We start from the raw sequence: 16,971 nt of genomic DNA, 5'->3' as shown, positions 1-16,971 counted from the left end.
ACCTACACATTTTGGGTCAGGAATAGGCAGGAAGGCAAGTTTCATTTCTTCTCCTTTAACCTTGATAGGCCTTCAGAGATACTGATCGACTCTTGGCAGTCTGTCTCAAGGTACTTTCTGCTTAGAGTCTGACCTTGAGATGCCAAAATCTGTCCCTTGCTCCTTGGTGCCCCCTGAGCAGAGAGTCTTAGGGTTGGTGTTGACAGTGTACTATTTAAGTTCTTTGGAGGGGCTTCTGTGTATCTTTGCTGTACTCCTTGAATCTGTTAAGGTGATTTTTTTTTTTTAATTTTTAAATTTTTTCACTGCCCATGATGTTGTCGGCTGCCTCACAGCATCCCAGCGGATTCATTTCACTTTGAATTGGGAATCCTTTCACAGGGACTGACTGCCATTAGGATCATTGTCAGAGAACCCCCGGGTGTGTCTCCATTTTGCTGTGTAGGAGATGTTTGCTGTGAGATCTCTCAACGGTGTGGTTCCCAGGAATTTTGAGCCTTTCCAGTTATGGTCATTTGCACTTAGTCAACCCCCTTACCCCTCAACTGGCAATATTGGTTATCAGCAAGATGCCCGTGTTCCGACCGTGAGTGCATCCATAATATCTTTCTCTTATTTGATAGGCAGAAGATGGTGTTAGTGATTGCGAGCTGCTGGCTGGCACCCTTGCAGAGCAGGAGTAAGTGAGTGCTGTTCAGCTTCCGGTCCTGTGAGTCTGATGCCTTTCCTCCATGTTTTGGCGTCCCTGCCAAACACATGCATTGAAATCCTTCATGACCATCAGTTTGTCAGATGATTATATTGTTGCAAAGAGTCTGTCCAGGTCCTTCGTATCTTTTTTTTTTGTCACCTTAGTGTATGTCCATCGTGATGGGGATGGAGGCATTGATGTTGGAAGAAGGCACAAATGTATCAAGGCAAGACTAGCGATTCTAGTGTAGCGAATGATTACCAACTCCCGGAGGAAAAGCTTTTCCAGAGTGCCAGTGGCGTCAGCCCTGTGCTCCATGAGCTGTGGTTCAACAAATGCACTTCGGGCCCGGTCCTGTGGTGCCGCGTGTGTTCTCAACAGTTTACTCGTTCTTTTTTTCTTTTTATTCTTTATTTATTTATTTATTTATTTTTGTGGATTGCTTTATAGTGTGGTGTGCTGTTGCTGTCTGCCACACCCATGTTACAGGTTAAGAGGAAGTTTTCCATTTGCTTGCATAGTGCATCACAGAAGTACGAACCCCTGAAAGGCAACAAACCAATGAGGTGGTGGGCAGAAGGTGGGCACTCCTGGGAGCACTTTTTCTATGGTCCTCCCTTCCATGGGAGTGAGTGCCACAGCCCCGAGCAAGACCGTAGGCACGGCCAGGAGACTGGCAGAGAATGCCACGAAAAGGAGGTCCCTCCTGTTGGCATTGGACTGTGGAACTGGGTCCCCGCCATCATCAGACTCATTGTGTGGCCTGTGACAGAGAAGGGGGACTTGGAGCCATCTGACCTGGTCTGTCCGAGAACGGTCATTAACGCTTTCTGACTGGGACCAATAGACAGACCTGTTGCACATCTTCCTGTATCTGCATCTACCTTGTTTGCTGCTGTTGAGCGAGGCCCTCACATTTGCTGTATTGTTTTAGTCCTTCACTTCTGAATCCAGTGTCATGGCCAGAAATTCTCCGTGTGCTAAAGAGCACGTCCGCATTAGCATCCTTGGGGTGACAGTTTATTTTCTCGGAAGGTACGTGTGGCCGCCTGCATACGCGGCCACGGCATCATCCCTTAACTCTGGCGAGCGTTTAGATCGCACCCCGAGTGACACAGCCAGGCACTTTCTCCCTTTGTAGAAAAGCACTTTTGCAAACTGCCACAGTAGTTTACACACCCCAGGGAGGCTAGCTCTGGATGTGTGAGGTTACCGCTTGTGGTCCCCAGTCCTTTGTCCCTTTTCCTAGAAAGTGCCCGCTTGTAGCTCCCGAATGGAAACTTGTACAGAAGGTGACAGTGAGAGAGGAGGGTCCTCATTGCACATATAAGTGAATTTGAGCTTCATCTGCCCATATTCAGATTTATGTAACATTTCTCTTCTGGTTTCCTTACAAAATGTTGTTTTTCACTGGGCTACTAGTTAGGGGTATTCTGCTAAGAGATTTCACATGTAATAAATCCAAGGTAAGGAGGACTGTAATAGGTTAGACTGCTCTTCCCCAGAGCGGGGGGCACATTCAGCCTCTTAGAATCCCCAGAGCCCCAGCATTTATTAGGAGTTGAATTTAATTCCAGCATGTTTAGGTACAAGAAAAACATTTACCGATGAAATAAAATTGTTGGGAAAAAGGATTTCTGTTAAGGAAACCTGATTCTGAAGCATGGAAACTGAAACCTTTAAATTCCGTTTAGTTAATTACGGGCTTTGGGGGTCAATAATAATGAATTGGATGATTATCAATACTGTCAAACAGCAAGTGACTGAGTTGTAGATTTTTATTTATCCCATGAAATAATCATAGGTATTGTTACTGCATAACTGGCTGCCTTTGCATTAGGGCAATCAGTCAGTTGACATGAACTTCCCGTGGTAAATTTATACAGCACCGAACCGACGAAGCCCTCCATTGCCTTTGACTGCCTCCCCTCCCCCCACCTTAGTCTCTTGGTTCAGGGTTTTTATGGTGTATGGTAAATGAGCTGTTTACTAATTTCGTGTTGAAGTGAAATAGAAATTTGGATTATTGGAATTTATTATTTGGGGGCATCTGGCTCATCCTTGTTTTTGTTTGTTAAACAGGAAAAGGACCAGCGCAGCCTAGACATAAACACTGCCAAGTGCATGTTGGGACTGTTATTAGGAAAAATCTGGCCCCTTTTTCCAGTTTTTCACCAATTCTTAGAGGTACCAAATTGTTATTTTATGGAATGTATGTTTGCTTGCTTAGAATTACCAAGTATACTTTATTTAACCATTTTACGTAATTTTCTGTTTGTTGTACTTTTCTGCCTTTAGGAATTACAGTGACGTGTAATTGCCGTCCACGAGCAGTTACCCGTGTTCTCGGGGTGTGTCTGTGTGTGGGGTTGTGTGTCGCATCACTGCCCAGCGCAGGTGCATCTGAGGCCGCTAGAGCTCTCTGTCCTGCGCTTTCTCCCGCCCCACTCGGAAAGCTTTCCTTCCGTTAGGATTTTCTGCTCTGTATGAGAAAGATTCGCCTTCTTTTGTGTCTCTAGATGAATTTCCACTTTTTTAGTAAGTAAAGGTTAAAAAACAGCCATCTGCCTTCTTACTAAAAGAAAGTTGTACTATATTGTAATCTAGTCTCGTCTAGATAGGTAAGAGACCTGCTTTCTCTCCGGGAGCTTGGGGACCCAGACCAATCCGAGTGTAAGGCGCACTGGCACTATCTCCCTCAGTTTCCTTTCTTTACATCTGCGTTAGGAAAATGCCAGCGCTTCACTCCATCATTGTTTGTTTGCTCTAAGTATTAACGAGCAGAGGTGCTGAGCTGCTGGTTATCAGGCTGGTTTTGATGCCTTGTCATACTGTAGTACCTGGGAGTGCCTGAGATGCCAGTTTGAGCCACTTGGGTTGTCGTAGATGGCACCCTTCTTGCCCTCCAGCCCCAAGCCCCTTAAAGAGTGCCCTTTGCTTGAAAGGACGAGGGTGCTGAGATCTTGAGGACAGCTTGGGCCGGACCCTGACCGGCTTTACTCCTGCCATAACGTTCCGTACAACTACATCGTATGTACTGGCCCCGAAACACTTCCAGCTGATAACGATTCTTTGAGGACTGTTATTAAAAGTTGCTTTTAACGTTACTAACCAGGACTCCCAAGATAGGTCTAAAAACTCTAGTTTTCCTATAAGAAGTGTCTGTGGCGATCCACGTCTCCAAATGGTCTGTTCTAATTTCTCTGTCCGTCTGGCGAAATGCTAGCTCTCTTTGGAAAACGAGTAGAAATAGGTCCTTATTCTCAGAGTTGAGCAGACTTGTAGCCCAAGCGGGAGGAGCATTTTAGCTGAGAGACCTTGCCGCAAGCAGATCTGCCTGCACAATTCCAGAAGCATCTTCAACTGTTCCGTGACCGATGTTTGCTTTGCATCGCTCAGAAAGTTCAACCTGTAGGCTGTGCTCTGTTCTCTCTTTTACCTTAGTTTGCGTTTTTCCTTTTCAAAGGACACAGCGACCTTTTCATCTGAGCTTCTCTCAACATTTGTATCCTCAAAACCATTGGCTCAGCTCTTTGCTTTAATGTACCTGTATTGTTTTCCCGTGTTCCTGATAGTTAGTGGTTAGGGTTCCACAACTGTTGAATCTGGGTTTTAGTTTCCAGTCTCCCTACAGGAACCATGTACTTTAAAATATACCTGTGGCATATTTCTTGCGTAAGAGCAACAGAAAACCCACTTTTTGGGGATTCTGATTTATTTCTTCTGTGATTAGATTCAAGGTTTGAATTGTTAGAACAATTAACTTTCTCCAGTGGCTGGATGGAGCGCCTAGTTGTGAGACCGCTGATAGCGCTTCGCACCTTCTCCGAGAGTGAGTCGCTGCTGTGCGTACTTTGTGCTGACCGCGGCCGGGGAGCCGTGCCAATTGGGGCAGGGTTCTTAATGGGAGCGGCTCATTCTTTGGCCCTGCTTTCTGCCAAGCACTGAATGCCAAGTACTTTACATAAATTATCTTTTAATTCTTGCAGTATCTCTATGAAGTAGGTTAATTATCTCTTTTTTATAAAAGGACTTTTGCAGGTTAGAAATTTCACTTCTAGGGGTAAAAATCCTGTTTCCTTGATGTGCTTGTCATTTTGTGTTGAGCCCTCATAATATTTTTCTAATGCCAATTGTCATCTTCAGTTTTGCTCTTTCTCCCAGACTGGTGCTTAACATACCTCAAATGGGAAGAGTTAACCTTCGCAAACTTGATTAAGTTGATTCATACAGCAGTTGAAACTGTGCCATTTGTTAATTCTGAGTGTCAGTAATTCATATTACTTTTCCCTCCATCAGCAATCAAAATATAAAGTTATTAACAAAGACCAGTGGTGCAATGTGCTAGAGTTTAGCAGGACAATTAACCTTGACCTCAGCAACTACGACGAAGATGGAGCATGTAAGTACCGGCGCTGGGCGCCTGCGCACCCCCCTCGCCGTGCATTCGCGCGCACCCCTCGCCAGAAAGAGCCTCATAGCCGTCTTGTTCTCTCTCTCTCTCTCTCTTCAGGGCCAGTTTTGTTGGACGAGTTTGTGGAGTGGTATAAAGACAAACAGATGTCCTAGGACTTTATGCACAGCAGCGAGAGAGTCACTGTTACCACAGATATGTCAACCATTAGCCATAAATTGCTGTTTGTACCCAAGCGCATGCTGCTTCTCTTGCACTGTCTCCCTTCTGTAGGGACGTTGTGGTGTCTGCTATTGAACGGGTCAGCCCTGCTTGCGTGTAGCATTGTTCTCTTGGAAGGCTGCTTTGCGGTTCGTATTTACACTACAGATTGGTGAATTTGCCAACGTCCTCACTGTGATGATGTGTATATTGCTGTTTAAATTTTGTATATGTGTATAAAAAGAAAAAGCTTCACCTAGAGATTATTTCTGCAGAACTGTATTGTAAAAATAATTTTTGTGACATATTTCTAGTCCCTTTTTTCAAACGAGCCAATTATACTTTATTTGGTCTCAAACGTAGCATTTCCGAAGACGAGAGAGAACAGCCCGTTACCATGAGCAAATGTTGCCAGAATTAACCTTCTTGTTTAAGAGGCCAACTTTTGGAGGGAGGTGGGAATCCTAACTTTGCAGAGGCATATGCCAAACAGAATTCAGTTTACTTAAACGTGAGCGCTTTTGAAACGATGGGAGTTCTACTCATGTGAGCACACAGACTCGCACCGGGCCACAGGCGTTTCCACTGCACAAGGTGTAGGGTTTTATTCTCTGATGGTAAAGCAGGAGTCGTCTGAATATAGGTACACGTGAGCAGATTAAAACTGCACCTTTTAAAAATGAGCTCGAAACTCTCACAACCCTCCTTTAGCGGCTCTTGTGTTTCCTTTTGCACTCTCCTAGTCGGTGTCGGGTGTGCAGAGCCTTCCCGTGCCGTTCGACGTAACGCTGACTTTGCCTCCTCCGTGGAAACCTAATGGTTTGCTGGCAGTTTGTCACCGCAGAGCACTTTTAGTTGTGGTTTGGATTTTCAGTGAAGCTTTCATGGTGTCTAATTTTCTAGTTTTTTGGAAAAAGAACTCTACTGTAAGTGAGAGGTTTTGTTTTGTTTTGTTTCTTTCATGCTAGGCTTTTCCTGGCAGAATGTCCATTGCAGGCAGTGGACAGGAGACCACCAGCAGCGAGCTAACTTTATTACACAGCAGGACCTTTCCTGGAGGGGCCACTCGTCATTCATTACCTGGGTAATGTGTACAGAAAGGTGATAGCCATTATTTATGTGGATGAGGAAACGAGAGTAAACAGAATGGTATTTTGGGGTTTGTATTCTGTGTCTTTTTTTTTTTTTTTTTCCCCTCCTTGCCTTACCCTTTCTGAGGAAATGTATAGCTAACATGTTTCCCCTCAACTACCTGGTGCTATTGAATGACTAATTTAGTCCCTAACGTTTTGTGAAAATGTAAAAGTCTAACGATACAAACCAAGTAAAAAGCTAATGGTGCATTTGAACAAATGAATCCTATAGATGTGAGCAGGGTCCACGATTGAATAATGATCGGAAGGGGTTTGGGTTATTTCAAAATCGGGCCAAAAATATCTTTTGGATTCAATGTGAACCTTTTAAATGGCATTCAGTGAGTAAAGCACACAGACAATGCTACTCTTGACCACTATTCACAGTTTCTTTGCAAACAGTGTTCAGATTTTCATATTATTTTTTTCCCTAACTGAACCACCAAAGACAGAAATTTTGTATGTATATACGGTGTGTGTGCATATACAAAATCATGATACGGTAGAGTGAAATTACTTTCTTTTTCTACCAAATAGAAATGTTTGGTTTGCTGTGAAATAAACCAGAAGCGTGAAAATCTCTGTAGTGATGAAGCATACTTAATCATTCCTTGCTTAGGAATTGTAGGCTCACTTCTACCTTACAAATTCATACCAGTTTGCACAAATTAATACCTGAAATGAATAGAAGATGCGGACGGCAAGCACAGCTCTTGGGACCCATGTGTTGCAGGGGGTTCCGTGCCAGCGGGTGCCCGTTAACTCCAGGGGCAATTGCCCATAGCCACGTTTGAGTTGTTGATGAACTCGATTCCTTTCCAAAAGTATCCCTTAAAGTTAAAAAAAAAAAAAAAAAATCACACGTTAACGGCCACGGTTCTCAATTTGATCACTTGCAGTTTTGTTTAAACAAACGTGAATCACACATGAAATTATTGTAAAAGTTGTTGTTAGAAACTGGAGAATGTTTTAAACGCTAAGCACAGCTCGTCCTAACACAAAAGGACTGTTACGGGGAGACGTTACATTTCATCCACGGTGAACATCTTGATGATGGGCAGGAAACCCGAGTAAAAACTGTTGGTGATGCATAAAGTGCAAGTCGGTATTCCAACGTGGTGATAATCTTGCATATTTAGAAAGCTCCAAATAATTTTTAAATTCCCTTGAAAAATAAGCCTCTGTGACTGTGGAGTGCTTGCCCTTAGCTCACGATTTTATGCAGTCAGCAGTTATTTCTAGGGAGCGAGGAAGGGGCCAAATGAGTAATAAGATAACTTTCCTCTTAAATGTGTTCCTAAGTCCCATAAAACCGAGCAGTCGTCAGACACTTGTTTCGTGGCTCATGTTAAATGAGGGTGCCTTCTTCTGGTTTTTCTTTCTTACCTGTCTACACCCTTTCTCTCCTTCCACTGTGTTTTGAACTACACATCGCAATACCCCGTTGTCACGGAGTACAACGGTGTCCTCGGTGTTCACTGGTGGGTCAGAAATTTCATGACTCGGTTTGCCAGGAACACCCGCTGTAAGGCGACATGCAGCTCTTTTGAAGCATGAACTCTGAATTAAGTTTTTACAAAAGCTGACTAGACGGACCTCTAGATTTCTCCTTTAACGACAGACATCTGTTGCCTCGCAGTCTCCATTTTAACAGTGCTTTCGAAGTTTATACGGAGAGCTTTCCAAATTAGTTTGTGCCCTTGGTTTTTATTCTCACAACTGCTAAAATACCTCTGTAAGCCTTATCTTTTATTCTTTCATAGGTTGTATAATAAATGTATAGAATTCATTGACCAACTAAATGTTGGGTGTCTGTAAATGAGACCAAAACATGGGTTGCTTTTTATCATAAAATCCTTTCCCTCGGGGGTTTTACTGTTGAACGGACAGCAGCCAACCTGTAACTGTGAACGCTTCGTGTCGTCAGTATTTGCATCACATCCATGAACGCGTGCAAGTCCTGTGACTCCAGCTTAACTAAAATACTGTTATGCCACCTGACTTGAGTACAGCAGACCGGTTTTAGGTTTTAATGGAATTGATGTAAAATGATATCCCATAAATAAAAAGTATTTGTGTTTGGTTTCAGAACCGATGTGTGGATTCTTTCTTCACTTCTTGGGCTTTTGCTTCAAACGGCCCTGAAGGTGGTTCCAGAGTATTTTTATCTTTTGTTTCCTCCCCCGCCCCACACCCCAATTTTATATTGAAGAATTTCAAAGCTACAGAAAAAAATGCAAGAATACCGTGAACACCCACCCGTATACCCGTCACCTACATTTTCTGCTTGTTAATGTTTTGCCACCTTTTCTGTACCCCCCTGAGTGTGAGAGTGTGTGTGTGTGCGCGCACGCACGTGCACTTCTCTCTGTGGCTAGAAACACTTTTTTCTGAACTGAGAGTAAATTACATTATGAGGCTTCAAACCTCATGTTTTGAAACAAGGACACTTTTATAACCACAGTACCATGATCACACTCAAGAAATTTAACACTGATACAAGATTATTACCTAATAGCATGGATTAAAATCTATTTGTACCAATATCGGCCTGGACAGCAGTTTTATTTTCGTAATCTGGGGGAAAGCATTGCATCTGGCTGTCATTCCTCTTGAGTCTCTTCTAATCTAGAACGGTTCCAGGTACAGCACAAACACTCCTCAGCCAACCCGTGATTTAAGAAGATCCACAACCGTACGTTGTGTATTTCTAAATAACGGAGTGTTTACTATGTGCCAGAGCCAGGCAGGAATGACCATGTTTACTACCTCCAGCGCCACAACCCAGTTAGTCTGTGGGGTATGTCAGCCCTGGTGACCGCTCTCTGAAGAGTGTCTCGTGCTAGAATATGAGCTCCCGACCGCAGGACTTCTGGCGCAGACTGGTGCCCAGAAAACGTATGCAGAAGGAAGCAAGTCACAGCGTTCGCACCTGACAAAGAATTGCCAGGACCTGAGAAGCTTCACGTAAAGATTAGGGAACCCTCAGGGACTGATCCAGGCTTTAAGACTCCCAGAAGCGTGAAAGCAAGACTGGAGGTCGAAGACAAGATTCCTAAAACAGAATCTAGATGCACTCTGTTTAAACTGGTGCTGTAGGTGGTCTTTCGACTATAATTTGGACCAAAAGCTGAGGATCAGTTCAAGAAAATACTCTTGCAGACACCTACAAAGATGGTGGGTGGAATGAAGGGAAAAGTCTTATTCCATATGGATAGCAAGGAGTGGGAGGTGGCCGGTGTTCGGACAGGGGACCCAACCTGAGCCACAGCAAACAGCAGAAAACCCCAAGATGCTTTATCCAGTGCTACAAAATAGGAATAGGAGATGTGTTTCTCTGAGCAATACTAGTCTACCTAAAAAATCACAGGACTTGAGGGATGCCCGGGAGGCTCAGTCAGTTAAGTGTCCGACTTGATTTCGGCTCAGGTCATGATCTCATGATTCGTGAGATCTAGCCCCGCATTGGGCTCTGCACTGGTAGCATGGAGCCTGTTTGGGATTCTCTCTCTCTCTCTCTCTCTCTCTTTCTCTCTCTCTCTCTCTCTCTCCCCCCCCATCTCTGTCCCTCCTCCTCTCCCTCTTCTCTCTCAAAAATAAACACTTAAGAAAATTCACAGGAATTAAAGTTCTTCAGCAATGTAACAAAAAAGATAGACTAGGGAGAGAATAAATCATTAATACCTGCTCAAGACAAAAACCCAGGGCATTGCAGCAAACCTACGAAGGAAAAAAGATAACGGGGGGCCCTGGTAGCTCATTCGGTTAAACGTCTGACTTCAGCTCAGGGCAGGATCTCACAGTTCGTGTGTTGGAACCCTGTGTCGGGCTCTGTGCTCACAGCTCAGAGCCTGGAGCCTGCTTCAGATTCTTGTCTTCCTCTCTCTGTCCATTTCTCTCTCTCTCTCTCAAAAATGAATAAACATCAAAAAAAAAATTTATAGGTGGGGCGCCTGGGTGGCTTAGTCGGTTAAGCGTCCGACTTTCGCTTAGGTCATGATCTCGCGGTTTGTGGGCTCGAGCCCCGCGTCGGGCTCTGTGCTGACTGCCAGCTCAGAGCCTGGAGCCTGTTTCAGTCTGTGACTCCCTCTCTCTCTGACCCTCCCCTGCACACGCTGTCTCTCTCTCTCTCTCTCCTAGAAATAAATAAAAAACATTTTTTAAAAAATTTATGGGAATGTTGCTCCAAAGGGCCATTTTTAAAGACTGTTCTCTAAAATAATTTTGAATTAATTATACAATTTTGAAATAATACCTGAAACTCATTTGAATGTTATCCCCAAATCTTAGCATGTAGAGTAATTTGCAGGCGGAAGGAGAGAGAAAAGCTTTCATGATTCCTTTAGAAAAGAATTGCCAGTGAAACTTAGTTACAGCTAGAAAGGAAACAAACCTGTCACCTAAAGAAAGAACCCATTAAGCTTTCGGGCCCTGTCTACTTATCTAAGCACATAGGGCGGAAGGAAAATAATCCAAAATAGAGCACTCTCACCACTTTTGGCCCTTTCAGCAAAAAATAGTTTGGGGTTCCCCTCCCCCGAATTTGTTCTTAACATTTATCTTCAATTGCCATAACCAAAAATAAAATCATCCCGTGTGTACAAGTACTTGCTTAGAAATTATGGTGAGTGAGTAAGTAGGCTATACTGGGAATAATAATTGGAAACTGAAAAACACAAAATGTCTATAGTAATTAAATGGGGATGTCTTAAAACATCATTTAAAACGTAAATCTCTTCTGGAGAAATGTATTCAGTCCTTTGGAAAAAAAGTCCTTTGCAATCACTCCCTGAGGCACGTGGGGCTGTGAAGAACCAGGGCAATAAGAAAGTCAAAGCTTGAGGGTTTGTTTTTTTTTTCCCAGAGACATCTCAGAATTGCCTGAATTTGAATATCTGAAATTCAAGCTGGTGTTTTCTAGAAATCTTCGGATAAATGTGTTGATAACGGAGAGCTACAGCTGTACTCACAGCCAGTGAGCTAATTCACCAAAAAGTTTTGGCCAACTTTCAATAGTACATTAAGAGCCATCTCATTTCATGTCTACTTGCTTATTACTTGTTTTGGCTTCATTACTTGTGGGAGCTCCTACCTCCTCCATCTTGAGAATGGGACTCGGACAAGGGTTATGAGTCCATCACACATAATCCCAATAGAATAATATGTGCCTTTTAGCAACCCATTCTGCATGTCTCAGTGTACTCATAAATGCTTCACATTCTTATTCCTCCTCCATTGCTCTAATCAAGGTTGATTTTCAGATTCTCAGTATGATCATTGTATCAACAAACTTTATGTTAGGCAGAGCTCCTATGTGAAATTGGGAACGCAGGCATTAACATTTGTAAGTGTGCAGAGTGGGCACTGGGGTAAATAGAAAGTCAACAGACTGAAGAGTTTGGAAGGACCTCTGGGTGGGGATGGGTCTCGCACCCATTGGGTGCAGGTGGCATCAGTCACTTATAAATAAATGGTAGACCAGAAAGACACCAACTCAGTCGGAACCTAGAGTTCCTCTGGAGAGTAGGATGTTATAGATGGGGACTCAGCAAAGATGACTCTCAGGGCGTGTCTAGTAGTGTATGCAAAGATAGCGACAGGGGCAGCATTAGATTAGGCTTCTCGGTCCAGGAGTTTGTGGTTGTCACCAAGAGCTAGCAATACAACTGATGAAAAGGCGCCAACAGAAGAAATATCTCATGACAAATGATAAGGAATGAGCCGGGGCAGCTACAATCAAGCTGGAGACAGTCAAGATGTTCCCCGGTGCAGGCGCACCTTCCCAGATTCCCAAAGTTCTCTCTGGGGAAGGCCGACTACAGTTGAAGACTCCCACACAGTGTGAGGCTTCTAGCAGGTGTGAGATGCTCTCTTTGCCCTCTTACAGAGGGTGTACATCTCTGCCGTCCCTGGAGATTGGCCCTGAGCCTGCCCACTCAGCAGATGGAGGAAACTGGTGCAGAGCACCCCAGCCTGCTCCCCACGGGAGGGGCACGGGAAGCTCCGTTTTCCAGGAGTATCCTTCCCCAGGGCCCAGCCACTAGGCATCTTCACAGAAGGCAGGACACTCCTGGGAGGAAGACGCCCGAGGTTCTGCATGGCATTGGGAGGCCAAGATGCTGGGAGGTGAGAAGGGTCTGACTTGACGGCAGAGGGATTTAGGGGTGGGGAAACTCCGTGAGGAACGATGGGGCAAGCGGGGCCAAGGTATGGCCGGTGCTCAGAAAGCAGGGAGTTCACCTGCTAACAGATTTTCAGAGACTCAAGTCTCAGCAGATACCCTATGCTTTCTCCACTTCGTCAGAATTGATTCAGTCTTCATACAGCATATGTNTCAGAGCCTGGAGCCTGTTTCAGAGTCTGTATCTCCCTCTCTCTCTGACCCTCCCCTGCTCATGCTGTCTCTCTCCCTCTCTCCCCTAGAAATAAATAAAAATATAAAAAAAAAAAATCTTTGCAGCTAAGCAGTTGGGTCTCCCTGTTCCCGACCCCCACCCTCCCTGTTAAAAGAACAAGTTGCTAGAAGGTGCCCGGAGCCCAACTTGCTCCACTCCCTCCACCCCCCCCCCAACCCCGACTTGCTCCACCATGGACATTTGGGTGTATAAGGGAATAGACTTTTACGGCTCTTTTAGGCAAAGTTCTTTTTGAATTCTGACCACTATGAGATGTCATTGTAGGTGACAGACTCATGATAGTGAACCAAAAAAAAATTAGACTTTCTGGTTCAACACAATCACCTTTGTTACTTTAGACACTGATGTCATGTGTATATCCATGGGTTTTGTTTTGAGAGTTGATGGCCAGCAAGCTGTGGTGGATTCGAAGGATGTAGACAGGAAGGCCAGTTGGTGGCTTACTGACATCATTTAGCTCCTTTCAGAAGAGAAGGCGGCCAGCCAGGCAATGTGCTTTACACTCATCTCCTGAGAGACCTTTCAACAGCCATGGGAAGTATACGGAAGAAATGGAGGTTCAAACATTTGTGTAACTTGTGCTAAGTCACACGGCTGGAAGGTGGGGAGAGTGAGGATTCAACTTGGATGTGTCCACCTCTCACAGTTTGCTGACCGGGCCACATGGTGTGGAGAAAAGTTAGCCACTTTGCCGCGAGCAGAGCTGAGGCATGGAAGCCTCGTTGTGTGCTGCTTGGGTCTCTGATGGGCGTACTTGTGACCCTCTTCCACGAATTTTATGCATTCTGCAAAAACATGAAGTTCAGGGATTAGCCGGTTTTTCAGAAGTGGGACTGTTTATGGATTGGCTGTGCTTCAGCCATGGAACTGAGGTCACTGGAGTAAGGATATTGCTGACTGGCCAACTCAGAAGCGTGGGGCTGGCTTTCAAAGGCACAGTGAGATCTGCGTGTTTTCTAACACCACCAGCATTTCACTCCATTCTGACACTGGCTACCTGGTTAGACCCCACAGCTTAAGGGCTTAGTCCACAAGACCATGCCACACACCCCCTCTCCACTTCAGAGACCAGTAGCAAGAGCATTTATCACCTGTGCTTCCCACGAACTGCATATACATTGCAGGTTCCCACATCCCTTCCTCGGGTTCAGTTAACTTGCTAGAGTGGCTCATAGAACTCAGAGAAACATTTACTTACATTTGCCTGTTTGTTATAAAATGATGTAACTCAGGAATGCCTGGAAGGAGAGGTGCATATGTGGGAAGGGGCATGGAGCTTTCATGCTCCCCAAGTGTGCCACTTTCCCCCAAATTCCACGTGTTCCCCAACCAAAAGGCTCTCTGGACCCATCTTCAGAGTTTTTAGGGAGGCCTCATTACGTAGGCACAATTGATTAAGTCATTGGCCATTGGTAATTGAACTTAATCTCCGGCCCCTCTATGGACTTGGGGGCAAGGGGAGGTGGGACTGAAGATTCCAACCCTCTAATCACGTGATTCGTTTCCCTGGAAGTCAGCCCTTCCTTAGGTTACCTAGGGGCTTTCTAAAAGTCACCTCATTAACATTACAAAACATATCCTAATCCTCTCATCACTTAGGGAATTTCCAAGGGATTTAGGAACTTTGCCGGGATCTGGGACCAAAACCAAATACACAGTGTCACACATGGGTACTGAGGATACAAAGCTGTCATTGATCAGCAGGGACAAGTTTAAAACCAGTTCTGGTAGTTACTTACATGTTACTATGGCCAATGAATCTGCTGCTTTTCCCTCCTTTCTTGAAGTGGGGAAAATTCTCAAGCTAAAGGGGAGAAAGGAGATGGTGATGGAATGAGGACTGGAGGAAGCAGGAGAAAGGACCCTACAGCCAAGTGGAGACTTAGAGCAAGGGACCAGTTTTCCCCTGAGACAGGAAGGGAAAGGTCTGTAAATGAGTAGGAAGTAGTTAAGTGGTCTCACCTTATGAAATCTGATCTCAGAGACTGATTCAAAGATTTCTACTGAACGAGAGAAGGGAGAGCTAGGAGGTTCAAGGAGAGAGATGGAAGTATGGAAGAGCCCCTGAGGAGAATGAGAAATGATGATTAAGGTATAGGTCTCATTGCCCCGAGAGAAATAAAAACAAGGGAAACCCAGCGACGCCATGTCCACGGATTTGAACTACCACGAATCCTCGAATGGTTGCGTATATTTTGCATCGTTGTCTAGGTGAAGGGGTGGCAAAACAAAGTGGATGTCTCCATAGTTGAGCTGAGATGCCATTCCTACTCGTCTTCAAATCCAGACCGTCCCTGCGGTCAATCCCTGTGAATAGTTAACACGCTTGGGCAGAAAAACCTCAGGTGTAAGAAGATAGCAGAGAAAGACTAAGACAAGCACGAGAAACTTCCCAAGTTACTGGAGTGGTACCATCCAGCCAATGGCTTTCTGTGCCTTTCAAACTACAGGTACAATAGATGATATTTGCGTGATTATTCTGTGATACTGGCATGGGCCATCTGGTAGATTAAAAGCAAAAGTGGGATGAGGAGGCACGCTGTGCCTCAGAGTTACAATATGAGGAATACCAGACTACCCCTTCCTAATTTGGAACAAACATCAGAGGAGGTCAAATATTTCCAAGAATACAGTAAGCCCTACAGAAAGTGAGAAGCTAAGGTAGAAAGAAGCTAAGGTAAAGACTTAGGTAAAGAGGACTCACCCAGGGGTGCTCTAGTTTCTTCCTGTGGGCCATCTCCAGGGCTAGAGTCCCACCTGACAAACAGGAGATCTTGAAGGCTGTTCTGAAGGATGGACGTGTAGGAGACCAAGAGTCTAACTAGGTAAAAGACAACCACTCCTGTGGGGAGCAATCTAGAAATGGAACTGATGGTGAGAGGAGGAAGCTGAAGAACAGAGGTGGGTGGGCCTTCCTCCCCCCCCCCCCCCCCCAAGACTGTGACATTGCCGGCATGGTAACCCATTTAATAGAGAAAGAAGAATCAGAGGTTGACTTTCCCCATCATTATCCAACCCTGTACTCCCCAAACCCAAGCTTTGGAGACTAACTGAATAATTCCGTGGATCCCTCAGAAGATGGGAGGCTATACCTCAATGTGATAGTCAAGTGGAGGGGTTGGAAAGCATATCCTGAAGGTTCCTTCAATATGAGAAATCAAACGATAGCTGGGTAACCCCTGTCACCTTCCAAATGTGTCTCCTGTTTGGTGAGAGAGCTGAAAGGCCACCTCACACAAGAGCTGGAGAGTCCTTGAGAAGCCTGGCCATTGGTGGTTGTGATTGTATAAGACCAGCCAGAATGTTCTGTGGACATATTAGGAAACAAGGGGAGAGGTGATAGCTTTCTTCTCATGGAAAGATCCATCTCGTGGTGGTAAATAGGGTCCCCACTCAAATGTCTCACTTTGCCCCAACTATCCCATTAGCTTAACACTTGTCATCGCCCATATGCCAGGCAAAGTGAAGGAAATCCCGATGCTCATCAAAAACAAAAAAGTGGGGTGCCTGTGTGGTTCAGTCGGTTGCGCATCCAACTTTGGCTCAGATCATGATACCACGGTGTCCCGGTTTGTGAGTTCGAGCCCCATACTGGGCTCGCTGTTGTCAGTGCAGAGCCTGCTTCAGATACTCTGTCTCCTCCCATCCCCTTCCCCACTCACACACACCCGCTCTCTTAAAAATAAATAAACATTAACAAAAAGTGATGGCTGGAGAAGAGGAGGTCACATATATCACACTAGATAACCCTTTTCCACCTTCATGAGTTGCTTAGGCTGAACTTGGGGTCTGTCTTAGGCAATGGGGCAGGAACAGAGAATATGCTATAATGGCCTTGAGAAAAACCATCAGGTGCAACAATTAATGTAAAAATCAGCTATAAAATATTTTATAATATGGAAGGACCAAAGGTCCCGGGAAATAAGACCGATTCTTATTCTAAATTGGTCACATTCTTGGGAAGTACATAGATGGCATATGAAGTTTGCTTCCTAAGGTGGCTGTCTTGGACAATTCCTCATAAGGATAGCTTAAAAAGCAAGGCAAAATATTTTTAGAATCCGTTTGAAGGAATTGAAAGGCTACTAAGGAAGTGGACATTGGTTGGACAAAGAT

At 44.8% G+C, this 16,971-nt stretch overlaps 1 protein-coding gene across 10 annotated transcripts in view; it reads left to right on the top strand.

Annotated features, from left to right (window-relative positions):
• DCUN1D4 (defective in cullin neddylation 1 domain containing 4) overlaps positions 1-8,530 on the top strand; it is an 83,746-nt gene extending 75,216 nt beyond the window's left edge. For 6 of the 10 annotated variants that reach the window (XM_077757790.1, XM_077757789.1, XM_077757792.1 and 3 more), the window contains 3 exons: positions 2,774-2,878; positions 4,991-5,093; positions 5,205-8,530. In XM_077757790.1, coding sequence (XP_077613916.1) covers positions 2,774-2,878; positions 4,991-5,093; positions 5,205-5,260 — 264 coding nt within the window. In that variant the 3' untranslated portion in view covers positions 5,261-8,530. Of the gene's footprint in view, positions 1-623; positions 710-2,773; positions 2,879-4,990; positions 5,094-5,204 lie in introns of those variants that run through there. The other 4 variants (XM_077757791.1, XM_077757793.1, XM_077757796.1 and 1 more) reach the window with 4 other exon arrangements.
• The last annotated feature ends 8,441 nt before the right edge of the window (positions 8,531-16,971 follow it).

Source organism: Crocuta crocuta, unplaced genomic scaffold, assembly GCF_008692635.1.
Source record: "Crocuta crocuta isolate KB4526 unplaced genomic scaffold, BGI_CrCroc_1.0 scaffold282, whole genome shotgun sequence".
Classification (NCBI taxonomy): Eukaryota; Metazoa; Chordata; class Mammalia; order Carnivora; family Hyaenidae; genus Crocuta; species Crocuta crocuta.
The sequence above is the reverse complement of the archived record's forward strand: the minus strand, read 5'-3'. Positions and strand labels throughout refer to the sequence as shown.